The sequence below is a fragment of the Panthera onca genome, chromosome D4 (genome assembly GCF_046562875.1).
Source record: "Panthera onca isolate mPanOnc1 chromosome D4, mPanOnc1 haplotype 2, whole genome shotgun sequence".
Taxonomy (NCBI): Eukaryota; Metazoa; Chordata; class Mammalia; order Carnivora; family Felidae; genus Panthera; species Panthera onca.
Genome location: NC_138351.1, coordinates 50,936,366 through 50,963,959, shown reverse-complemented (window position 1 = coordinate 50,963,959; position 27,594 = coordinate 50,936,366). Strand labels below are relative to the sequence as shown.

Below are 27,594 nucleotides of genomic sequence, written 5' to 3'. Positions count from 1 at the left end.
TATCATATAATCACAAGAAATACCAGTGATGTGTCACTTATTATCTAAGCAAGGTCAATTATCAATATGGTAGAGAAAAATTCTGAAAAAAATAGAAAGATGCTAGTTATCATGTAAATACTTAAAGACTGACATATAAAAAGACTACTTGAAGATAAATGTTTAGTCTCAACATCAAAATTTCTATTTTGTGTTTCAAAATATGAGTCTTCTACTATTTAATCTTTCACATGTAGATATCAACTTCTACAGTTTTCACAATCACTCTCTAAACCCTGTAGATGCACCTATCCTCCACACCTTTTATACTCATACCCCACTACCAGAATAAAATAATCTAAACTAAGAAATTTTCCTACAAATAATATCTCATAATAACCCAATAAAAGATGAACAAAATCAGGGGTGCCTGGCTGGCTCAAGTGCAGGAGCATGCGACTCTTAATCTCAGAGTTGTGAGTTAAAGCCCAACATGGGATGTAGAGATTACTTAAATAAATAAAACTTAAGAAAAAAAATGAACAAAATCAAACAACCTGGAATTTCTATTTATTTTTGTCTCACTGCTGGACAGAGTGATATCTTCACTTTGAATTTCAATTACTATAGTACAACAAATGCTGAATTGATACGGGTTTACGGGCTCACAGAACTTTCAAGCAGAAAAGGTCATCTATTGCAATCTCTTTTTTTCATAGATTAAGGATACTAGGCTCAGAGGAGTTAATCTTTTGGAACTAACTCATTCTAAATTCCATGATTATTCACTATCAATAAGGAATCTTAACCATGTTTTTGCCTGATTTATCTGTCTACTGTAGTAATATGGGAGCTCGTACTATACAGTATTCTATTTCACAGATGAGAAGCTGCAGCATAAGGAAGGTAACTCATTTTTTGAAGGCCACACAATGCCAAGTGTCAGGTCTTTTGATGTTCTGAGCACTTTGCTCCTGTTATAACTTGGCAGTAAAACCACCAATGACAGTGTCATAAAAATGAGTAAATAACAAAGTTGAAACTCAGGGGAATACAAAACTTGGTGGTATCTTTTCAACTTGAATCTTTCTAAACACAAAATACCTTTAGGACTAACTTTAAATCACTCTAACAATATATCTTTTAAAGTATGCATTCTCAATATTATATACTTTAACTTGCAAAGTGGATTTGCTAATATTTAAATTTTTCAAGAGTAATTAAGAAACACAAAGATTAAGCAACGCACTTTATTTGTTACGCTAAAAAAGTCAAAGATGACTTTAAGAAATTATTCTTCTAGTCAATCTTTTGCTAAGGAAGTCTAGTTTTTTTTAATCACGTGTTCACCAGGTACAAAGGTTAAAACATAAGTGAAATGCAATCATATGACATACTTTTTTTTAATGGTGTAGAAGAAACAGTAGACTCCTTAGCACACGAATCTCAGAGACAAAAGAAAAAAGTAAAGGTAAGATCCTATATATTTATACGTTTGGTGGTTGCTGGTGAATTAAAAAAAACATATTTAGATTTGTTAAGTCTGTACAAAAATCTTTAATAAGTGATGAAAGAGGAGAAAATATGATTATATCTTCACATTATCTACTTTAGAAATATACACCTGGGACATGGCCAAAAAACTTTCTTGAATAAAGTTATAATGCAATGCAAACTAATTTTTCTTTTTTGGGGGGAAAAAGGTTGCATCTAGCTAATCAAATATATAAGATCTTTTTATTTTGAAATATGTTAATCACAGAACATTCTGAAAAATGACATTAACTTAAAACAAATTTAAAAGATGAAAAAAAAAAAAAAAAAAACTGGCCGCTAATTGGTAATTGCTGAAACTAGGTGTGACTATTCTCCTTGTGCAGAGGTTTTCTCTTGAAATTTTCCATTATAAAAATGTTTAAGTTTGCAAAAAAAAATCTATAAAATGGTTGACTACAAAAGTGAAGTTAATCATGAACTGTTAATATCTTCAAACACATCAAATTCTGGCGTAACTAAAATATTTAATGGCAAACCTATATATACATTTTATTTAACAAAACCAACATAATTGCAGCATCTTTTTATTTCATGGTATGAAAGTCATAGGAAGTAAATAACCAAAAACTCCCAAGAAACTTATACTTGAAAATGCACTAAGGGGAACACTATTCTTTACCTATTATTTACTTTTGTGTAAAGCTTTTTTTTCCTGTAAGGTAGGCTGTAAGCTAAGTCAAAAGGCACTTTATTTTGTAAATTAAAAGAAACTGCTATTCCATTTGTTCTTTATTTTTTTATCACTAAATTCAAACCCAAGTATCATTTCAAAATAAATTTCAAATTGAGAAAAAATTCCAATGGGAGGAAAAAGGCAGTAATAGATATCTTCTTTTTACACCAATGTTTTAAATGGGGTAAAGTGACTCAAGGATAATCTGTATTACCTATCTACTGGCTAGCTATTCCACCCACCTGATTTCTTTAAGATAGCCAATAATGCTAGCAAATGTTTTTGTCTAGGGACTTCTCTACTCAGGTTGTGATGGTCAACATCCACTCCCTCTTTTATTTATTAAAAAAAATTTTTTTTTAATATTTATTTTTGAGAGAGACAGAGTACAAGCAGGGGAGGGGCCGAGAGAAAGGGAGACACAGAATCTGCAGGTTTCAGGCTCTGAGCTGTCAGCACAGAGCCCGACGATGAGGAGCTCAAACCCACGAACTGCAAGATCATGACCTGAGCTGAAGTCGGACACTTAACCGACTGCGCCATCCAGGTGCCCCCACCCCCTCTTTTAATCTTTCCCCTTCCAAAAGACACACACAATATATGAAAAGCCCCACAGACTGTGTAGTCCAATCAATGCATTTCATAGCTTTAGACCTAACAATGCTTGAGATTTGCTGAACAATTTCTTATACAGAATCTACCTTAAGCTCTGCATATATATTGCTCCTAACTCTGAAATTTATCAAAAAATGGGGAAAAATACTTTTCCAATTTTATCACCTTTAGCACACTAGAGAAAGCAATTATTAGTATTAAATAGAGGATAAAGATCCACATTGGTTTATAGTCCTGCCTGATCTCTCCATTACATACTTTTAGCTGCTTCTTTTCCACATAATTTCTTAGAATCAGCTCATTTTTTTTGTAGCCTATTTGCTTCCTTTAATGATCCCTATCCTACTTATTTCTGAAAAAAATAGGACTTTTCCTTACTCACCACTACCTTACCTACATTTGCACCCTCACTAAGAACTTTGCTACCCCACTGATAAATACTGACACAAGCCATTGACAAGGCTGTACACATGTTCCTAGAGGTTGTTAAACAGGGGTAAAGTACCTTTTATGTATGAATTAGGGATCCCCTTTTGTGGACAATGTTCTGGAATAAGAGCTTGAACACATTTCTGATTTTAAAAGAATCAGATTCTAAATCTGATTCTAAAAGAATCTGATTCTGAGTCTACATCCAGTTTGTGCATTCTAGGACAGCAGTGGCTTTTTCTAATAAATTTAACTATGGTAAAGGAGAAATAAAAGAGATATAAGTATAAACAAATCAACATACTGAAGGTAATGAGAAAGTGAACTAAAATAGACCAAAACTGAAATAACAGTAAATTCCTCATTGCTAATGAGGCAACAACAGATTTTATAACTTGAAATGAGGCTTGCTCATTCTGAACAGTTTTCTACTTCCTGCTCTGATGGAATAAACTTACCCTTTAAAATATTAAGTATCACATTGCAAGAAATGCTATAAGATTTAAAAGACTAAATTTCAGAAAGCCAATAAGGATTATAACAGGATATATTCATATCCTCTTAAATGATCATTTGTTTGCAATATAGTTTTCTAATGCTGACTTTAAGAAAACAGATAAAAACAAGAAACATCAAGGTCATGAATAAAATGACTAAATGGAAAGTAATTATTTAGCATCAAGAGTTTACTCAAATTAATGGCAATTTCCAGTTAAAGATGGCATGTTGGATGTACATGTTAACTTTGACTCCTGACCCAAACCTGACTTAAATGAAAATAAAAAGTAATAAGGACAAAGAGAATGGAAGAGAGGGCAACAGCAATAAAACCAAGAAACTTGAAAGTTAATGGTTAAATAGAATCTAGGAAAGCAAAATGTTTCCAAGCCAGTAGTGGGGCAAGCTGAGAAGTTGCTTGAATTATACCATAGAACCCACAAATGACCCAGAAACTGGCAGCACCAGGTACTCTGGAACTGGAGAAGAAAGGAATAAAACATAGTTAAAATTCTTCCTCCTTGCCTCTGCCCAGCCAAGTAAAGTTCCTCTCCTACATAAGCACAAGACTGAGGTGTTTTTTTCCCTCTAGGGAGAATACAACAAAGGGAATCTGGGCACTAAGCACAAGTGAATGCAGGAATGTTGGGCCAAAAACGGGGAGTAAGTTAAAGTTTACAGGGGCGCCTGGGTGGCGCAGTCAGTTAAGCGTCCGACTTCAGCCAGGTCACGATCTCGTGGTCTGTGAGTTCGAGCCCCGCGTCAGGCTCTGGGCTGATGGCTCGGAGCCTGGAGCCTGTTTCTGATTCTGTGTCTCCCTCTCTCTCTGCCCCTCCCCCGTTCGTGCTCTGTCTCTCTCTGTCCCAAAAATAAATAAAAAACGTTGAAAAAAAAAATTTAAAGTTTACATACTAATTACTGAGATAAACCCCCCCTTTTTCACCACTCAGCTCTCAGCTCACTACCTGGCCTTATCTGTTCAGACAGTTGAAAATCATTTTGGGAAAGCCAACCAGTCCAAGAGAAAAACAAAACAAAACAAAACAAAACAAAAAAACTAAGGATAATAACATTTAGGGATTCCCAAGAAAAAGTCCAGCAATTTCATTCTAAGTAAGGCCTAAGGAGAGACTTCTTTAAGAAGATGGAACATTAAATATCTAATAAGTATAAACTATTTAGCGATATGTTAGGGGAGAGTTTAGGTATCAATTCATAAAAAAAATAAAAAAGAAAACTAAGCACATGAAAAATACAGTAATTTAGAGGAAAAAAAAAGTGTACAGGAACAGGAAAGTAATCCTGTTACATGGCTCAGCCATTAACAGTATTTATACGTTCATGATAATATAAGCCCTGAATACTCATCTAGCCAAAATTATAAGTAACTATGTTTGGAGAATGAAGAGATAAAAAGCATACATTTGATGGATTGGAGATGAAGGTAGCAAGTGTTTGAAAAAGAGCTGAAGGCTCTCATCTCCTACGGTTTTAAGTCAATGGATTATACCAACAGACAATGCCTAAAATCTAAAAAAAAACAAGAAATAACAATATAAGCATATTAAACATGTACACGTATATATGTATGTAAAACTTTCTTTCACGCACATTATTAAAATTTTAAAATACACAACCAGTTCTATTAAATTTCTTTTCAATCAATTCAGGAACTCATAAACATTCTAAAATATATTCAAATTTCATTTGCCAGGAGCTTTCCAATTTGTTAAGATTAGAGAGCAAGGAAGAGTTCAGGGACATGTACTTGTTTTACATTTTACATATTTTAAGAAAAAATGGATTTACAAGGAGAAAAAAGGAAATAAAAATGTCCTCAATCATCTCTAAAGTTCTAGTATCCTACTGAGATGGAAATACTCTCTTTTCTATCAGGCTTGCGATATGAAAACTACATGCATCACAATCTTGTTTTGGCCCCTCTCCAGGCTATTGTTATCAGACGACAGCCAGTCTTCTAGAACAGTAAGTTTTTACAACCAATATTTTCAAAGGTATACTTTGTGTACATTTAGTAAAATATCCCAAGACAATAAAAGAAAAAAAATCCAAGCTATCATAACCAAATGTTTAGCTGTCTATATTCAAAATCTGTGATATGTAAGCTGGATTCTAATTTGACAAAAGCAGTCTATAAATTTTTTTTTATAAATTGAAAACACATGCTTTTTATTTATTTTTTTATTTTAGACAGAGAGCACATGTTCGAGTGGTGGAAAGGGGCAGATGGGGGGCGGGGGGAGAGAGAGAGAGGAGAGAGAGAAAGAGAAACAAGTAGGCTCAATGCTCAGCCACGGAGCCAAACGCGGGACTTGATCCCACAACCCTGGGATCATGACCTGAGTCGAAATCAAGAGTCGGACACAAATGACTGAGCCACCCAGGTGCCCCCATTTTTTTTTTTAACTTAGTTCTTTAAAAGTTTTCACTATAAAATGTGAGATTAGTTTCAGGACATAAACACCACTGTCTTGTTTTAAGTAATCTCTACTCCCAAAGTGGGGCTCAAACTCAGGGCCTGAAGATTAAGAGTCACATGCTCTACCAACTGAACCAGCCAGGCACCCCCAAACACTACTTTTTAAAATGTAGGAAATTTTTTTTAAAAAAAATCATATATTTATGAGGAAAATTATTGTTGTTACATTATTGTTTTTAGGGAGATACTTCAATTGCAAAAATAGTCAAAATAAGAACTATTTTTTTGGCTCTATACCCAAATAAGGAAAGCACTTCTTCATGCTTCCTGGCTCTTAAATTCAATACATGGTTCAATTTCTGTTATAAAATAAATATTTTCTGGGGGCACCTGGCTGGCTCAGTCAGTAGGACATGATTCTTGATCTTGGGATCATGAGTTCAAGCCCCATGCTGGGTACAGATATTACTTAAAAAAATTAATAAAGTATGTATTTTCATTTTTTTTGAGAGAGAACATAAGCAGGGAAGGGACAGAGAGCAAGGAAGAGAGAGAATGTTAAGCAGGTTCCATGCCCAGTGCAGAGCCCGGGACGCAGCTCGACCTGAGCCAGAGTTGAGTTGGACGTTTAACTAAGCCACCCTGGTGCCCCAATAAATATTTTCTTTTAAAACACAAAACTTTGAGCTGTTAATTCTATAGATTTATATCTTGAGTAATATTTCTGAATGATTTAATGATTTAATAGCCCTAGTGTTGGTAGCTCTGATTTTTAAAAACAACAAATTTTAAATTTCATTATAAATCTGCACAAATGAAGTACTAAATAGGAGAATTATTATTTGCCATGTATTTCCACATACATAAATGGAATTACACCCATATTCTTTCTTTCTGTAATAACACAAAGTATATATGGTAAACTAGAAGATCTTTGCTCGATTACATGTATCAGAATTTCCTTAATCTTCAGTATTTCATCCCGATAAAGAAATAAAAGTATTTTCTTTACCTTTTTTACACTGGAACATCAAATATTAGAGAGGAAATATTCCCTAAAACTATTTTATCCTAAATATCTAATCACCTGGATATGAAAATTTGGGAAATTCTGTTAATATTTTTCCTAATTAATTTCTGATTTTTTCTTTTTTAGGAAGTCAAATATAATTTCACTGAAATGAATTATTCGTTGATTCCAGTGGATATCAATAAAAACATTACTATACTTGATCTCAGTTATAACCAAATTTCTCTGAATGTTACAGACATAAGGGTTCTACAGACCTATTTTTTACTCACTGAACTCTATTTGATTGAGAACAATATCATTATGTTATATAATAACAGCTTTGGTAACCTCTCCAACCTAGAAATTTTAAATATGTGTACAAACTCCATCCACATAATTCAACAGGATGCGTTCATAGGCTTAAATAAACTAAAACAGTTACATCTCTGTCAAAACAAAATATTTCAACTGAATCCTGATATATTTGTGCCTCTAAAAAACCTAATACTTCTGAATCTGCAAGGTAATTTGATAAGCTATTTTGATGTACCACGAATGTTTCATCTGGAATCAATAATTTTATATGGAAATCCATGGAACTGCTCTTGTAGTCTACTGAATTTGCAGAAATGGTTGAACACCTCAAATGTGACACTAGGTAAGCTAACATAATTTAATCAAAACCAAAATGTGATTGATTTTTTATTGTTCCACCCCAGGAAAGTCTCTCACTTCATGTTTTAAAGAAAAAGAAACTATTCCTGTTTAAGGGAAGCAGGAAGAAACACTGAAAAGTAATTGCTGAATAGATGTTCTTCCTCTGCCTTTCAGGAAAAAAAAAAATTTTTTAAATGTTCTATATATGTGAAATGATACTATCACTTCATGTATTAAGTTTGCAGTGTGAATACATAAGAGTAATTTTTTTTAGGTATTTCCTTTTCTTAGGATATCCTGCCAGAGAGTAGATAAAAACAGGTGCCCTATTTGCTTAACTGTAAACCATGCTCTGCCTGTGATCAATTTTCACCACAATCTTAATCATACCATCTTTACTTTAATACATAAACTAAACAATAAACATATTACACTTGAACTATATTCATAAAATAACTTAATAAACAAGAATATGAATCTTTCCCTTATAGTGTTGCTAGGCAAATACAAGAGTTTCTTTCATATATCTTTAATGACAACAGGTCATTACCAACAATTCTAGGTAAAAATAATTATAAAATGTTAGCTATAAAAATTTATTAATATTATTAATCCTATTTTCCGTAACAAATCTTAATTCTGATTTACCAGAAAATGAGAACATCACCACATGTGCCTACCCAGATATCCTGAAACGCTATAGTATCACAACAGTACCATACAATGCTGAGTGTTACTCAAAATTTTCTCCACCTATAAATGAAGATCTTTATAACCACTCTCAGTCCATTAACAATTCAACATTTAACAGCTCTTTGAACAACTTAAAAAATTCAGGTAATGTACTGGTCTTAAATATTAATATTGGGGCAGTAGACTAAATAAACTGAATTTTAAATTTCTGGAAACAATGTAAAAGAACAATTCCTCATTTAAACAAAAGATTTACAAAATACTAGGCTTCCAAACCAGGTTCTGCCAGTTACCATCCAATGCCATAATGCAACTTCTTTAACTTCTCTGAGCCTTACTTTTGACTGGTTAAGTAACAATTCTCAACAGGTATAAATCAATAATGTTTTAAGGTGAATTGATAAACAGTATCTGCAAAGATAGGTAGCTATTTTGAAAAAAAGGTATTTTCTCACCACACTATGAAATATCTTAATTTATTGTAGTCTTAGTAACTTTTGTTTAAAGAAAATTAGAATGTGTGTTTATTTCTAATACCAATACTATGGAGTTATTAGGACATGTAATTATGATTATTTTATTTTTGTCAATTTAACAAAATCTCTTTCTCTCTCTTTCTCGGTATTCCCATTAAGAACATAAACTTCTTGGAAAAAGCTGGGCTTTTCTTCTCGGTGTGGTAGTCACTGTACTGATGACTTCATTCCTCATTTTTATTGCTATCAAATGCCCAATATGGTATAATTTTCTGCTTAGTTACAATCATCATCGCCTGGAAGAGCATGAAGCAGAAACCTATGAAGACGGTTTTACTGGAAATTCAAGTTCTCTTTCACAGGCCTCACATACAAACTCTGAAGAAACTACAGTAATATTTGAACAACTACATTCATTTGTAATAGACGATGATGGGTTTATTGAAGACAAATATATAGATACTCATGAATTACGTGAAGAAAATTAATTCTCTTCAATGTTTGATTCTTTAAAAATGTTATTGGCTCACTCACAGTTTAGACATAGATAGAGATTAGGCATGTGACATACCAAACTGTGGCTAGTAGTACTTTCATATTAATTACAACACATGAATATCATAAAATCATGTTTTTCTCATTGGTACTGAGCAAGTATGTGCAAATATAGTAAACAACATTATCCGGTAGCTAACAGTTACAACAGAAGCATTACTTTTCTCAGCAGTATTCAGGAGACCATACATCCTAATAAGAAAAAGACCTAAAGTAAATTATTCATTAATTAAAATGAATTGATTCTCATATTAGCCCAGATATTTGATTCACTACATATTAAATTATATTAACATTTATTGACTGGAGTAAGTGAAAAATAAAGGTTTTGGATATGAGAAGTCAAAGTGAAGAAGCTTAAATATACAATGGACTAAGATTGATTTTATGCTCATAGGATGAATTCATGGAATTGGAAAATATTTTTTCAATGCTTCCAGAATTAGCACAATAAATTTCCTGAAAATTTAGTACTAACTTAAAGCCCAGACACAATGTCCAAGCACAATCCCTAACAAGTTACTACTGATTTCCAAAAAAAAAAAAAAAAAAAAAAAAAAAAAAAAAAAAGTACTGATTTTGTCTATAAAGAAAGACCATCACCATAATGCATGATCGTCACAAATGAACAGTATGGTGGCTTCCAAAGTGGCTATCACAAGTATCTGTGAATCCTGTTTTTAAAAATCTATTTTTTTTTACCTCTCTTAGGAGAACTCTATTCAAATGAATTTGGCTGGACGTGAGAAATTTCTGATAGTCCAGGCACAGCTGGTTGGGATCCTGTAGATGGAGCAATGTTTCCCAAATTGTTTTACAGAATATTAATTTCCAGAAAAATGCCCAGAAATATTTATAAGGGGGAAAAAAGGTACATGGTCAAATTACTACAGAATTCCTATAGGAAATACTGAGTTTAAACAAAGTGAAACAAGATTCTTTGTCATATGACTTATTTGAAACTCTACTAAGCTAAAATACTCTGCTCTTCAAGAACCAAGTTTTAAGAATTTTCCAAACTTAACTTGACAACAAAACCCTTTATTTGAAGTATGCCCATAAAGAGTTCATAGCACATTAATGGTCCAAAAAATGTAGTTTGGACAACAATGGCCTTAAACTATTATAGGAAGGGTCTGAAGTTAATTATTTACTAATTCTTATTATTTACTAATTCAGGTGGCTGCAATCATAATTTAACAACTTAATGCAAACAGTGGCATTAAAAGCTGTAAAAAACAATCCATCATTTTTACCTTCCATATGGGTGGAAATTAAGTGTATTTATCTATATCTTTTAGAGAAAAGAACATCTCTAAAACACTAAAATAAAATACATTTATAGATGAAATAATACAGTATCTTTAGAACTTCATCGTAATACAGGGAAGGCAGCAGTGAGTGCCTAGAGGTCTGTATGGAGCAGGAATGGATATGAGCTGATGGAGCTGGGAGATGGGAACATAAGCGTATAATACACTGTTTTATTTTTGTGTCATTTCTCAAAATGCCTATGCACCTAATAGTTTCTTAGAAAAAAGAAACTAAAGATAATGTAGATATATGTTATATTCTGCAGAATAGCCATTATATCAATAGTAAATTCAGCTCAAATGTCTAATGAGGAAAATAAAAACTGTTAAGGATGATATATATATGCCCTGTCAAATAGAACTCACTTATTTATAATGCATATTTGTCTGTGTTTATAAAAACATGTTTTCAATAAAGGACATAAATGTTTTACATGTAAAATTTCCTACTAAATAATATCATTTATACTTTATTGTTTTAAATCTCAATTATAAGAGATAATTATGGAAACAAAATGCACCTTTTTTTTTTAAATTTTTTAAAATTTACATCCAAATTAGTTAGCATATAGTGCAACAATGATTTCAGGAATAGATTCTTAGTGCCCCTTACCCCCATCCCCCCTCCCACAACCCCTCCAGTAACCCTCAGTTTGTTCTCCATATTTATGAGTCTCTTCTGTTTTGTCCCCCTTCCCGTTTTTATATTATTTTTGTTTCCCTTCTCTTATGTTCATCTGTTTTGTCTCTTAAATTCCTCATATGAGTGAAGTCATGGTATTTGTCTTTCTCTGACTAATTTCACTTAGCATAATACCCTCCAGTTCCATCCACGTAGTTGCAAATGGCAAGATTTCATTCTTTTTGATTGCCAAGTAATACTCCATTGTATATACATACCACATCTTCTTTATCCATTCATCCATCAGTGGACATTTGGGCTCTTTCCAAACTTTAGCTATTGTTGATAGTGCTGCTATACACATGAGGGTGCATGTGTCCCTTCGAAACAGCACACCTGTATCCCGTGGATCAATTACTGGGTCATAGGGTAGTTCTATTTTTAGTTTTTTGAGGAACCTCCATACTGTTTTCCAGAGTGGCTGCACCAGGTTGCATTCCCAAAAATGCACCTTTTTCTAAAAAGGTATTATTTTACCAAAATATCATTTCCTAAGAGCCAAATATTAATACTGAAAAAAATGTAGTAAAATGAAATACTACATGAGCAAACTACATCTATTCTCTTAAAACTCTTATAATTGAATATTGGCATGCAAAACTAAATTTTTTTTTTTTTGGCATGTGAAACTAAATTAAAACCAAGTTTCTTAATGCTGTAGTAATATATTAAGGCTGCATAATATAACTAACTTATTATGAATAGGTGTTACATAATAAACCAGATGGTTTAGTCACCACACTAAATCACTAAATGGTAGTACTATAAAAGAGAATGAAAAAAAGTTTTAGACTTGCCTTCTCAAGGTATGAAATTACTTGTTCCCTTTGAATGTGGTCAAGATACAGCCTTGTGTTATTGAGATGTTGACCATCTGATTAACACATGAAGTAAGTCTATCCCTCTGCATATAAAAGTAAACTTATTGAAGGTAACTTTTGTTCTTAATTTAATTTTCTGCTTAAAAGGGTCAGGAGAACCAATTTCACTCAGCCTCAATTACAAACCGCCGATATTAAGTTTGAAAGTTCTCACATTTCAGGACAAACTACCATATTTTAAGAACTTTTTCCTCAACTAAATGAACCTAATAGACATAAAGCCTGTGGCATTCTTAAATTTATAATCTGTCAGTTATCTTTCTGGATGAAATATCTATAAAACATGTACATATGATATATACAAATCTGACTTGAATATTATAAAACTGCAGATAAATGAGGAAATGAGGACCTAAATGTTCTAGACTCTAAAGGTTCTATACTCTATAAAAAACACTTTATATAGTTTTTTTTACCAAAGTCCGTTATAAAATATAAATGGACTACAGTTTATTATTTATTCCTTAGGTACCTAGGAGAGTATTTTATGTATGGTAATTGATAAATACTTGCTAAATGGTTTAAAACCAGAACAAAAACAACAGTAAAAAAGAAAATTTTCTAGTAACAACCTGGTCACCATAAATATGGAATTTGCTTTGTAAATGGGAAGGGACTTCCAGGATTTGTAATTTCTAAGGCACACTTTATAACAGCATCAAACGATAGATGAGGAAAAAGAGATTCCTTTGTTTTTAATCAACAGAAAAATTATATTTATCTTCCAAATGTTTTAAAATTACCTGTAAACATCCTATTCTTTATCAAATATTTACTCTACATGCATAAGTAATAGGACAGTATATGTGGTGTTACAGAATTTCAGTAATTATGGTTACTTATTATCCTCGCTCTCAAAGAGATTAATACTGATAAAATTCTGAGACAAAATATGTATGGGGTGTGTGTATAATAGCTTATCTTTTTATGTTTGCATTGCCTTAAATAGTATTTAATTAAGGCTAAAAATCAATGAAGAATAATTATGTTAACTGCTGTTATCTGAATATTTATGTCACTCCAAAATTTGGGTTGAAATGCTAACCCCCAAAGGTATTAGTAGGTGCAGTCTTTGGGTACTGACTAGGTAATGAGGCTGAAGCACTCATGAATAGGATCAGCACGTTTATAAAAGAGATCCCACAGACCCCCTCTACCATGGGAGGATACAGCAAGAAAATGCCTGGTATGAACCATGAAGAGGGCCTTCACCAGAATGGGACCATGCTGGTGCCTTGAGCTTGGTCTTCTCAGCCTCTAGAACTGTGAGCAACAAATTCTGGTTGTTTATAAAATACAAAGTTTATGGTATTTTGTTATAGCATCCCAAACGGACTAAGATAACCACATCACATCTACATCTTTGTAGACATTGCTGTCACTGCCACATGTTCTTTAAACATGTTATATATAAAGATCCATATATATATATATATATGCATTAATATAACTATTAATTATAAACTAATAATTGAAAAATGAAATAATATAAAAAGCTCACTAATAATGTCCCTTTTATTAGGCTGGGACTTAAATATCATAATTCAAAATAGTTAAAAAGCTCAGGTTAAAATTACAAGTGGTAGGGGCACCTGGGTGCTCAGTTGGTTGAACATCTGACTCTTGATTTTGGCTCAGGTCGTGCTCTCGCAGTTCCTGAGACCAAGCCTGAGTGAGGCTCTGCGCTGACACAGCAGAGCCTGCTTGGGATTCTCCCTCTCTCTCTCTCTCTGCCCCTCCCCTGTTCATGTCCTCTTTCAAAATAAATAAACCTTAAAAAAATTAAAAATAAAATAAAATTAATAAAATTAAAAGTGGCAGAGATGGAGATGTTCTCATCCATCTTAGATTTTAAAGTACTTAAAACAGAAATTTTATTTATCTAATCTATGTAGTTATTTTATTTATACAGGATTTGGCTTCTTAGTGGTAAATGAAGATAACAAATGTATAAACAATAAAATTTGTTTTGCAAATATTCAAATTTTTAAAATAAAAAAATGTAACAGAGGAAAACGAGAAAATTTATCAGGAAATAAAGGACTCCAAAGTTAAATTGCCTAATACAGTGCACTTGTAAATGTTTGATTTCTACATGGATTGTACTTACGCTTGTCTTTCAGTAAATATGATATCCATACTTTGTGTTTCTCGATCATTTTGAGCTTTAAGCTGAATAAAGAGTTAACACAGAAGTTAGTGATAAAAATTACCATTCAACTGAGCTACTTCTTTAAAAGGTATGCTGGTCATAAACAACTTGAGAGATTATCATAATCCTAACGCCACTGTCAAAGTTAAAAAAAAAAAAAATACGGTACTTATTTCACTGAACGAACTACAACCCTGGAAAAGGAAGTCTTTTTCACAGGCATTGTAATCTCAAACCAAAAATATTCACTGTTCTTTAGTGATCTATCAAATAATCCAATGTAAACTTAATTTATGTAAACAGAATCTATTATTTATTGGCTGTTCAACAGTTGATTAGTAATATGCTGAATTAAGGGCCAACGCAAGTTTTATTCTTAAATTATTCAGAATTTTACCCTGAGTACTCCTATGTGACTCTACCTGTGCATATTCAGCCTAGAATTTTGACCTATCCCAAACAACTGACAAAACACATAAAGAGGTTTTCACATTTTACATTTGTCATGAAAAATATACTTTTAGTGGCGCCCAGCTGGCTTAGTGGGTAGAGTGCATGACTCTTCATCTTGGGGTTTTGAGTTCAAGGCCAACACTGGGTGCAGAGATTACTCAAAAATAAAATCCTATATATATAGGATTATATAAATATAGATTTATATAAATCTATATAAATATAAATATATCTATCTATCTATATATTTAAGTTGGGAATTTTCCTGTGTTCTAAAGTTAAGACTAATTTCACAAAATTATCATGTTTTTAGAACTCTAATTTAGAAAGTCATTTCATAAATTCTATGTTTTCACAGAATAGTCTGACTGTATAAGCTCTAAGCCATATTATAAACTATATAAAAGTTATATAAAGAAATTATAAGTTATATAAACTATAAGCTATATGTATGTTAGTTTCTCCTAAATGTTTGTAATCAAAATAAGTTAGCTTCTATCTTTTTGTCGTCTACCAAAGAATCTAAGAACACTGAACACAAAGTATCATTTATCAATCAAAAAGTAGTATTGTCTGGCATCATATAACTATTCACTTTTCTCTCTTTCTTATAAAACTTTGTAAAAGTGCAACTGTATTTCCAGTGAGTAGTCAGTTCCTTTTGTGCAAATACTGAAACAAAAGTATTGCAAACTAATTTATATGTAAGGAAATACAGACAAGACTCCCTAACTAATGCTGTGTGTGAGACCAGTTCAAACATGGCCTTGTAGAAAGATACTAAAGCATCTACTAGGGAGATATGACCAATAGGAAGAAATTTAAAAAGAGCAACTAAGGGGCCACTGGCTGGCTCAGTTGGTAAAGCATGCAACTCTTGACCTTGGTGTTGTGAGTTGGACCCCACATTGGGTATCGAGATTACTTTAAAATCTTTAATGGAAAAAAATGCAACTAAGGGAAGTCAACTATAATAGAAATATTTAAGATCAAAGTAATACCTATCTATAAAGTGTGTAAGGTTTTATCAAACCATTTCTAGATATAAATGCTTTGTTTTGGGTGATATGATCTATGTAAATCTATTACTTATACTTTTAAATTTTCTTACCATGTTGTAATCATTCATTACTTCTTCCATTTCAGTATTGGTATTAAGTTTATCTACCAACTAAAAACAAAGATACAAAAATAAAACACTGTTAGTCTTCATAAATTTTCTCTATAATTCATAAATAGGTATTCAATCTTAAAACAATAAGTAGTCATTTAATTATTACTTCTAAATATTTTATCTTTTTTAATTTTATTATTATTTTTAATTTTATTTAAATCCAAGCCAGTTAACATATAGTGTAGTAATGGTTTCAGGAGAAGAATTTAGTGATTCATCACTCAAATATAATACCCAGTGCTCATCCCAAAAAGTGCCTCCTAATGCTCATCACCCATTTAGTCCATCCCTCCAGCCAACACCCTTCCAACAACCCTCAGTTTGTTCTCTGTATTTAAGAGTTTCTTATGACTTGCCTCCCTCTCTGTTTTTATCTTATTTTTCCTTCCTTTCCCCTATGTTCTAACTATTGTTTCTTAAATCCTACATATGAATGAAATCATATGATATTTATCTTTCTCTGACTGAATTATGTCGCTTAGCATAATACACTCTAGTTCTATCTATGTTGTTGCAAATGGCATGATTTCATTCTTTTAAAAAAAATTTTTTTTAATGTTTTATTTTATTTTTGAGAGAGAGAGAGAGTGTGTGTGAGTGGGCAAGGACAGAGAGAGAGGGAGACGCAGAATCTGAAGCAGGCTCCAGGCTCTGAGCTGTCAGCACAGAGCCCAATGTGGGGCTCGATCTCATGAACTGCGAGATCATGACCTGAGCTGAAGTCCAATGCTTAACTGACTGAGCCACCCGGACACCCCATGATTTCATTCTTTTTGATCTCTGAATAATACTCCATTGCGTATATATAATCACATCTTCTTTATCCATTTGTCAGTCAATGGACATTTTGGCTCTTTCCATAATTTAGCTACTGTTTATAGTGTATTTTATCTTCTAAGATAAAAACAAATATTGAGCTACCTAAGTATACACTATGCATTTGGCCAGTCACATTTTTAGGGTGGCAAAGTGAGCTTTGCCTGCTTTGAAAAGATGTTTGACCTTAAAAGGAGTGTCTAAAGAAGACAAAAAGTTTGGGGAATGTCGGTCACTCTCTTTTCCGCAGCAGAGAGCCTATTAACAGATTTACAAATTTATACCAGTGAGAATACAAAATGATTTTCTTGGTCTTCTAAAAATTAAAAACAACAACAAAAAAGCCAACAAGGTAAGGCACAAACACAACACCAGGTAAGCTTCCTTCAAAAAGTTAGGCAATGATAGCAATTGCTAACATATTTGCCTTCCACCAAACATTGTTCTGGACCCATCATATGTATCACTTAATTTTAACAATTACTCTATAAAGTAGATATTATCTGCATTTTGCAGATAAAGAAATTTATTTTTTTAAGTTTTTTTATGAAATTTACCGTCAAATTAGTTTCCATACAACACCCAGTGCTCATCCCAAAAAACGCCCTCTTCAATACCCATCTCCCACCCCCCCCCCCCCCCCCAACCGTCAACCCTGTTTGTTCTCAGTTTTTAACAGTCTCTTATGCTTTGGTTCTCTCCCACTCTAACCTCTTTTTTTTTTTTTTCCTTCCCCTCCCCCATGGGTTTCTGTTAAGTTTCTCAGGATCCACATAAGAGTGAAATCATATGGGATCTGTCTTTCTCTGTATGGCTTATTTCACTTAGCATCACACTCTCCAGTTCCATCCACATTGCTACAAAGGGCCATATTTCATTCTTTCTCATTGCCACGTAGTACTCCATTGTGCACATAAACCACAATTTCTTTATTCATTCATCAGTTGATGGACATTTAGGCTCTTTCCATAATTTGGCTATTGTTGAGAGTGCTGCTATAAACATTGGGGTACAAGTGCCCCTATGCATCAGTACTCCTGTATCCCCTGGGGAAATTCCTAGCAGTGCTACTGCTGGGTCATAGGGTAGGTCTATTTTTAATTTTTTGAGGAAACTCCACGCTGCTTTCCAGAGCAGCTACACCAGTTTGCATTCCCACCAACAGTGCAAGAGGGTTCCAGTTTCTCCACATCCTCTCCAGCATCTATAGTCTCCTGATTTGTTCATTTTGGCCACTCTGACTAGCGTGAGGTGATATCTGAGTGTGGTTTTGATTTGTATTTCCCTGATGAGGAGCGACGTTGAGCATCTTTTCATGTACCTGTTGGCCTTCCGGATGTCTTCTTTAGAGAAGTGTCTATTCATGTTTTCTGCCCATTTCTTCACTGGATTATTTGTTTTTCGGGTGTGGAGTTTGGTGAGCTCTTTATAGATTTTGGATACTAGCCCTTTGTCCGATATGTCATTTGCAAATATCTTTTCCCATTCCGTTGGTTGCCTTTTAGTTTTGTTGATTGTTTCCTTTGCTGTGCAGAAGCTTTTTATCTTGATAAGGTCCCAATAGTTCATTTTTGCTTTTAATTCCCTTGCCTTTGGAGATGTGTCAAGTAAGAAACTGCTATGGCTAAGGTCAGAGAGGTCTTTCTCCTCTGGGATTTTGATGGTTTCCTGTCTCACATTCAGATCTTTTATCCATTTTGAGTTTATTTTTGTGAATGGTGTGAGAAAGTGGTCTAGTTTCAACCTTCTGCACGTTGCTGTCCAGTTCTCCCAGCACCATTTGTTAAAGAGACTGTCTTTTTTCCATTGTATATTCTTTCCTGCTTTGTCAAAGATTAGTTGGCCATACGTTTGTGGGTCTAGTTCTGGGGTTTCTATTCTATTCCATTGGTCTATGTGTCTGTTTTTGTGCCAATACCATGCTGTCTTGATAATTACAGCTTTGTAGTAGAGGCTAAAGTCTGGGATTGTGATGCCTCCTGCTTTGGTCTTCTTCTTGAAAATTACTTTGGTATCCGGGGCCTTTTGTGATTCCATATGAATTTTAGGATTGCTTGTTCTAGCTTCGAGAAGAATGCTGGTGCAATTTTGATTGGGATTGCATTGAATGTGTAGAAAGCTTTGGGTAGTATTGATATTTTGACAATATTTATTCTTCCAATCAATGAGCACGGAATGTTTTTCCATGTCTTTATATCTTCTTCAATTTCCTTCATAAGCTTTCTATAGTTTTCAGCATACAGATCTTTTACATCTTTGGTCAGGTTTATTCCTAGGTATTTTATGCTTCTTGGTGCAATTGTGAATGGGATCAGTTTCTTTATTTGTATCTGTTGCTTCATTATTAGTGTATAAGAATGCAACTGATTTCTGTACATTGATTTTGTATCCTGTGACTTTGCTGAATTCATGTTATCAGTTCTAGCAGACTTTTGGTGGAGTCTATCGGATTTTCGATGTATAATATCGTGTCATCTGCAAAAAGTGAAAGCTTAACTTCATCTTTGCCAATTTTGATGCCTTTGATGTCCTTTTGTCGCCTGATTGCTGATGAGAACTTCCAACCCTATGTTAAACAACAGCGGTAAAGAGTGGACATCCCTGTCGTGTTCCTGATCTCAGGGAAAAAGCTGTCAGTTTTTCCCCATTGAGGATGATGTTAGCTGTGGGCTTTTTATAAATGGCTTTTATGATGTTTAAGTATGTTCCTTCTATACCGACTTTCTTGAAAGTTTTTATTAAGAAAGGATGCTGAATTTTGTCAAATGCTTTTTCTGCATCGATTGACACGATCATATGGTTATCTTTTCTTTTATTAATGTGATGTATCACGTTGATTGACTTGTGAATGTTGAACCAGCCCTGCATCCCAGGAATGAATCCCACTTGATCATGGTGAATAATTCTTTTTATATGCTGTTGAATTCGATTTGCTAGTATCTTATTGAGAGTTTTTGCATCCATATTCATCAGGGATATTGGCCTGTAGTTCTCTTTTTTTACTGGGTCTCTGTCTGGTTTAGGAATCAAAGTAATACTAGCTTCATAGAATGAGTCTGGAAGTTTTCCTTCCCTTTCTGTTTTTTGGAATAGCTTGAGAAGAATAGGTATTATCTCTGCTTTAAACGTCTGGTAGAACTCCCCTGGGAAGCCATCTGGTCCTGGACTCTTATTTGTTGGGAGATTTTTGATAACTGATTCAATTTCTTCACTGATTATGGGTCTGTTCTGTTCAAGCTTTCTATTTCCTCCTGATTGAGTTTTGGAAGTGTGTGGGTGTTTAGGAATTTGTCCATTTCTTCCAGGTTGTCCAATTTGTTGGCATATAATTTTTCATAGTATTCCCTGATAGTTGCTTGTACTTCTGAGGGATTGGTTGTAATAATTCCATTTTCATTCACGATTTTATCTATTTGGGTCATCTCCCTTTTCTTTTTGAGAAGCCTGGCTAGAGGTTTATCAATTTTGTTTATTTTTTCAAAAAACCAACTCTTGGTTTCGTTGATCTGCTCTACGGTTTTTTTAGATTCTGTATTGTTTATTTCTGCTCTGATCTTTATTATTTCTCTTCTTCTGCTGGGTTTGGGGTGTTTTTGCTGCTCTGCTTCTATTTCCTTTAGGTGTGCTGTTAGATTTTGTATTTGGGATTTTTCTTGTTTCTTGAGATAGACCTGGATTGCAATGTATTTTCCTCTCAGGACTGCCTTCGCTGCATCCCAAAGCGTTTGGATTGTTGTATTTTCATTTTCGTTTGTTTCCATATATTTCTTAATTTCTTCTGTAATTGCCTGGTTGACCCATTCATTCTTTAGTAGGATGTTCTTTAACCTCCATGCTTTTGGAGGTTTTCCAAACTTTTTCCTGTGGTTGATTTCAAGCTTCATCGCATTGTGGTCTGAAAGTATGCATGGTATGATCTCAATTCTTGTATATTTATGAAGGGCTGTTTTGTGACCCAGTATGTGATCTATCTTGGAGAATGTTCCATGTGCACTTGAGAAGAAAGTATATTCTGTTGCTTTGGGATGCAGAGTTCTAAATAGAGCAGAAAAAGACATTTAGCAAGTTGTGGAACCAGAATTTGAATAGGAAGGCTACTTGGGAATGCAAGCTGGTGCAGCCATTCTGTAAAAAAGTATGCAGGTTCTTCAAAAAACTAAAAATAGAACTACCCTACCACCCAGCAATTGAACTACTAGGCATTTATCCAAGGGATACAGGTTTGCTGTTTCGAAGGAACACATGCACCACCATGTTCACAGCAGCACTATCAACAATAGCCAAAGTATGGAAAGAGCCCAAATGTCCATCAATGGATGAATGGATGAATAGGAAGGCTACTAAAAGCAAATTATTTGGGTATAATTTTTTGTGAAACACTAAGCTTTATTAATGTACTATGTATTAGTTTATATAATATCTCACTTCTGATATGAATAGTAAGTACTAATAAAACCTAACATTTGAGATCTTACTATATGTTAGATATCAGCTAAATGTTTTCCCTGTATCAGTTGTTAGGTCTCTATACCTGCAAACAACATATTTCACACATTATTAATATCTTTACATAAGTAATTTACCTAATGCATTCCAGTACAGCTAAATGATTTTATCTAATGTCATTTCATATTTTATAAAAAACTTCCTCATATTCAGAACAAAACATTTACTAAAAAAAAAATCTGTACTGAATACTAGGCTCTACAAAATGTTCATTATGGATTATACAGTTAAACAGATTTGAGAAGTACAGTATTCCATAAGCAGCAAAATTTGTTTATAAGTACAATATAACAATATCAAGTAGGTATAGCATAATTTACCTAACCATTATGATAGAATGTTTCTTGTTTTATGTAACACTATTTTTTAACAGAAGTGAGATAAAAGTTTTCCCCTTTAAGACCAAATGCCACTGCCGTCTAGAGCACCTACAGAGTTAGAAGAAAGAAAATTCTGACACTAAAAAGTGTAATGGGGCCAAGACCACCCCAAAGATTGCGACAGTTATGAACAAAGCCAAGGAAATTATTTCTTCAGAAAGTAAACATTAGGAAAAATCCTTGGTGGAACTATGTTTATGTTACATACTCTATTTTGGCAGAAGGCAACCACTGTATTTTGGATGAAACATAAGAATGGAGGTAGAATCTGTGCACTACATAATTAAAATTTTTAATATTTCATAATAAAAACCACCCATAGAGAGATAAAATGTTTTTTTTACAGAAATGACAGTTAGTACCCAAGAAATTTTAGCTACTTTTAAAATGATTATTTTAATACTGTTAGGGAAAATATGTATCTGCAAGTAAATGTATTTTCTTAAGACTGGAAGAATACATATCTGTTAGGCCAAATGATTTCTGGTGAGAAAAATGAGGGAAAAAGCAAAGGGAGGCTTTAATCTCTATACTCTCCCTTGTTACAATCTTTCACCATAAGCATGTATTCATGTATTATTTAGTATCTAAAATAATATTTTTTGAAGTGGTAAAAAACAATGGAAATATTCAAAAAAATCTCAGAAAAGGGCAAATACCATATTGTAGTCTGCTAGTTGTCCTTGAAACTCTTTGATTTCAACAGCTAAAGTCTCAGCTCTGTAAGCATAAAACAAATACATTCATAAACACCTAAATAAGAAGAACATTATAAACATTATGTATAATTACAAATTTGGTATTAAACTTCTAAAGCATATTACATTGAATATTGCTCTTAAAAAGACCTTGCATAATTTTAACTGCAAAACTACTCACCTCTTTTCATATGACAAATATACTGAATTCTCTTGATTGTACATTTCTATTTCTTTCTGAAGTTTATTAATTTCTGTTGTAAGTTCACTTATTTTACTTCTAAATGGAAAGAAATAAAAAAGTCAGTAATAATCCTAATCCAGAAAAGAGCTTTTCTAGTCAAGCAAATTTTTCATAAATGTGTAACAATAATATAAATGGTTTTGTGAAATTTCACTAAAAAAAGAAAAACAATTTATGTGGCCTGTTTGACTAAAATGAGGCATATCCCAAATGATAAGAAACTGAAATAGATTTTCTGATCATTAAGATGAAATAGGACCAGAATGTAAGCCTGGTCAAAATAACAATCTATAGACACAACTAGATGCCTAATTGTCATCCTCACAGCTCCTGCTACTCTTTAAGGTGGGGTTTCTCAAAAGCAGCACTGCTGACAGTTTAGGTCAGTAAAGGATACTCTGGCAGTGGGGAAGGGCTATCCTATGCACTGTACAATGCTTAACAGCATCCCTGGTCAAGTTGTCAGTAGCACACACCCCCAACCCTAGCTGTGACAACCAAAAATATGTCCAAAAATCACCAAATGCTCCCTGGGGGCAAAAATCATGGACAGTTGAGAACTAGTGCTATAGAGTCAAACAATTACAAAAATACCTAGACCCATTTTTTTGATACAGAAGCACAAATCCTGGAAAAGTGAGGATATGCAATGCTGAAAAATAGCTCTATATCCTTTCTTTCTTTTGATTAAAAAGTGGCTGGATATGAAGAGATGCTATGTAAGTGCTGGCCTCATGCTAATGTTAGCATTAAGGAGTGGTGGGGAAAACCTACACTTCTCTCTATTGCCTTCTAGAAGTTTGAGACCCATAAAGGATCCTGATAATTGACAAACAAAAGACTGCAGAAGAAATGAAAAAGAAAACAGAGGTTTTAGGACATGATAGAAGGATGGATTAAATGCAATGGAAATAGTAGACAAAGATATAGATGATGAGCCAAGAACAAAATACAATAAAGCAGAAAAATGAAGACTGAACAGTAGGACATCTGAGCAAAAAAAGGTAGATAAAGAATACGAACAAAGTTCTCAATTTAGAGCTTCATTCTTAGAGACATAATGAACTTCATGAATTAATTAAAATTAGGTTACATTTGTGGCAACTGACCAATTATACATTTATGTAAAACTCTGCACTAAAATATTATAAATAAGTATATGCATTTTCCCTTTCTTATTAGACACAACTGATGACATTTCAGTGGTATGAATAATATATTTCATAGTAGTTAGTGAAAGAAGCATAATAAAAGATTATTATTCTTATCATTATATGATAGTGAACTTGACATAAATTAATTCACACACATGCAAACAAATACAATTTAAAATCTCGACCTATTTGTATTATCTCATATATTTTGTAGCACAGCCAAATTAACCAGAAATTATAACACAACATAATTCTTAAAAATCAACAGACACCTAACTATCTTAATAAGCACCAGCGTTAAAACTTCATGACCATGCATAGGAAAAAAAAAAAATGTTTATTGAACATACCGAAGAAGTCCAAGATAATAAGATTTGTCTAAAATTTGCCTCTGGGGACCTAAAAAAATTTTTTTTAATTATTAGTGTTCAGTTTGGAAATACCACCAAAATAGTAAAGCCAAAGCACAACCACAATTATACTCCATAATTCTGTTGAGTCCTTATTTATGCCCCAATAAATCTGATAATCAAGATGACAGATTCAATCAATTGAAAAGACGACTGGGGTGCCTGGCTGGCTCTGTTGGTATAAAGCACGTGACTTGTCATCTTAAGGGTCATGAGTTCAAGCCCCATATTGAGTGTGGAGCTTGCTTAAAAAAAAATGGAAAAGAGAACTAATATCTTAGCATCATAACATAATGGAAACTTGAATTAAGATCACAAAAATGGGACTAAAGGTAGCGGTGTTAAGACAGGAAGTACACTCTACAGGTCAGGTTAACTGAATGCAAACTCAATCTAAGAAAGTCTAGGCACACAAGGGTGGCTCAACAAGTCAAGTGGCTGACTCTTGATTTCAGCCCAGGTCATGATCTCATGGTTCGTGAGCATGTGCAGAGCCTGCTTGAGATATTCATTCTCTCTCTCTCTCTCTCTCTCTCTCTCTCTCTCTCCCCCACCCCTGCAGTCTCTCTCAATCTGTCTCTCCCTCAAAATAAATAAATATTTTTTAAAAAGTCTAGAACAGGGTTATCCAATAGAACTTTTTGCAACAATGGAAATATTCTATACCAACACTGTCCAATAAAGCAGCTACTTGGAATTATTAAACACTTGAAATGTGGCTGATGATAGCAGAGAACTAAATCTTTTATTTAATTTTAATTAATTTAAATTTAAATAGCTACAAGTAGCTATTAACTATCATAAAGCACAGTGAAGATTTAGACTGTGGATTTCTCAATGCAAGAGATTATGATTTCCCATAATTTGTCTTAGAGACCCTTTTTTTAGAAACATGATCTTATTTCAGTTATTTCAGCAGGACTAAGAAAGTACCCCTAGGTTAAATGTCCAAACCTTGACAGAGGTGACCTTGCAAAGTGGAAAAAGTAAGGATAGAGAGTAGTAACTGTGAGGTCTATGATCAGAAGAGGGAGAGAAGACTAGACAATGATACAATTTTGACATTTCTTCACAGTATTGATATCAAGCAAGCATTTCTAAAAAATTGTGTTTTTTGTTTTTTTTTTTTAAGTTTATTTATTTTGAGAGAGAGAGGGGGAACCAGTGGGAGAGGGGCAAAGAGAGGACAGAGGATCCAAAGTGGACTCTGCACTAACAGCAGAGAGCGCTCAAACCCACAAACTCACAAACCGTGATATCATGACGTGAGCCGAAGTCAGACGCTAACCAACTGAGCCACCCACATACCACTAAATAATTGTTTTTTAATATTTAGTGAGCTAAGTGGTATTATAATAAAGTAAAAAAATTTAAGTCTCCTGAAAGGCATGGCATACTATATTACAAAAGGTAGCATAATATCTTATAATTAATTTTGTCCCAGTAGAATATCTTCATCCCTGATAAGTCATCTGTCACAAATACAGAAAATAAAAAACTCGTTATAAAGCAGTTTACCATGCTTTGATTTGTATGTATCACAGACCAATTTTTGAATCATAAGTGTACCATTATGCTTTTTTAAACACATACATAGGCCTAAGGAAAGATGCAGTAAAAAATGTGTTAGCTTCAATTCCTTACTTAAGAAGTTACGTATTATAATGGATTATTAATTATTAGAAAAGTAACACTTCTTGAGTCATTTATCATAAATACACAAATACCTTAATAGTGTAATTTTGATATGGAAACAATCAAAAAATATTTCAGAATATTTCTATGTAGTACTAGAAACCTAATTTTCATTCCTGAGCTTTTCTTCAAATTATTTCCAATTTCTTCAAGTTATAGTAAAGCTCCATGTTTAGAAAAATGAAGATTAAAGTTCACAGTGTATTTTCACAGCACTTTTATTTAACCATCACCATAATTTTGTGAATCAAGGAATAAAAATTGAATAAAATGGCCTCTTTATACTTCTTGGCTAACTAATATGGTACTGCAGTACTATTTTTTTTTTTTTTTAGTGTTTGTTTATTTTTGAGAGACCTCAAGTTGGGGAGGGGCTGAGGAGGGGGTGGACAGAGGATCCTAAGCGGGCTCCATGTAACAGCAGCAACCCCAACACGGGACTTGAACTCACAAACTGCAACATCATGACCTGAGCTGAAGACAGACACTAGTAACCAACTGAGCCACCCAGGTTCCCCCAGTAATATGGTACTGTGATACTTCTTATACAAAATATACTCGTCTTTTTAAAAGAAATACCTTTCATTCCAGTTTTCATTCCACTCAAACCTTGTTGTGTTACAGGACGATCAGCAACTTTGATTTGAGAAGACAGAACTCCCCCTGTCCCAATGGTACCACCACGAGAGCCTGGTCTTGCTGTTCCAGGTGGCATCTAAATGAAAAACATGATTTCAGTTTTAGTAAACTAGAAAAACACTATACCTCTAGTACTGTTATGACAGCAAAGAGATTATTTTTTAAAAATTAAAATTACATTTAATTTGTAAAGTATTCCTTACATTTTTGAATTTCCTAAATAGGACATATTAAATAAAAGTCTTTAACATTTAAAATTCTATGAACAATAGATGCCGGCAGCCAAGCTAACCAACCAGCCTGATGGCAGGGACCAGACAGTGGATGGATCAGGACTGCAGGGCGGCCCACTGACAGTGAAGCTTCTTGTACTCCTGCTTTTATGTAATTTGGCCTTAGCATTGGTCAGGGCAGCCCCCTACCAATCAAAGTACCTGGGGGAATCGTCTGTTGGCGAATTGCCCACGACAGGCCCCAGGGAAAAGAACCACTGGGGAAAGAAAGAAGATTCCGCAAGAAAATCATGCAGCCCTACATCTAGCCCTTGCCACCCCCTATAAAGACTCCTCTACCTAAAGGAAGGATGGCCCCATATATTTCCCAGCCAAGGAGGGAACAAATGGATTTGAAAGCCCCACTCCGGCAACAAAGGAGTGTATCCATGGATACAAGTTACTCCAACCCTAGGCCCACCTGGCCCCCAGGAGACATTCAAGATGATGATTGGACCTGGTGGGTTAAGGTACAGAATGGTTCATTAGTTCCTAGGTATACATTGTCTCTCTGGGAACACATAAGGCGTGGGTTCCCAGG

The 27,594-nt window shown here is 33.7% G+C and overlaps 2 protein-coding genes across 5 annotated transcripts in view; one reads left to right on the top strand and one right to left on the bottom strand.

The window, feature by feature from the left end:
- The window catches only part of IFT74 (intraflagellar transport 74), a 94,987-nt gene that overhangs the window by 53,452 nt on the left and 13,941 nt on the right, over positions 1-27,594 (bottom strand). For all 4 annotated transcript variants that reach the window (XM_060609615.3, XM_060609616.3, XM_081790903.1 and 1 more), the window contains exons 3-8: positions 26,722-26,857; positions 24,388-24,436; positions 22,821-22,919; positions 22,601-22,661; positions 16,177-16,236; positions 14,571-14,632 (exon numbers count right to left, since the gene is read on the bottom strand). In XM_060609615.3, the coding sequence (XP_060465598.2) occupies positions 14,571-14,632; positions 16,177-16,236; positions 22,601-22,661; positions 22,821-22,919; positions 24,388-24,436; positions 26,722-26,857 (467 nt within the window). The remainder of the gene's footprint in view (positions 1-14,570; positions 14,633-16,176; positions 16,237-22,600; positions 22,662-22,820; positions 22,920-24,387; positions 24,437-26,721; positions 26,858-27,594) is intronic.
- Positions 1,334-9,517, top strand: LRRC19 (leucine rich repeat containing 19). Its single transcript, XM_060609619.2, has 5 exons — positions 1,334-1,450; positions 5,648-5,737; positions 7,348-7,861; positions 8,512-8,697; positions 9,189-9,517. Exons 1-5 carry the CDS (start codon positions 1,358-1,360, stop codon positions 9,515-9,517), a joined length of 1,212 nt encoding a protein of 403 aa, XP_060465602.1. The 5' UTR covers positions 1,334-1,357.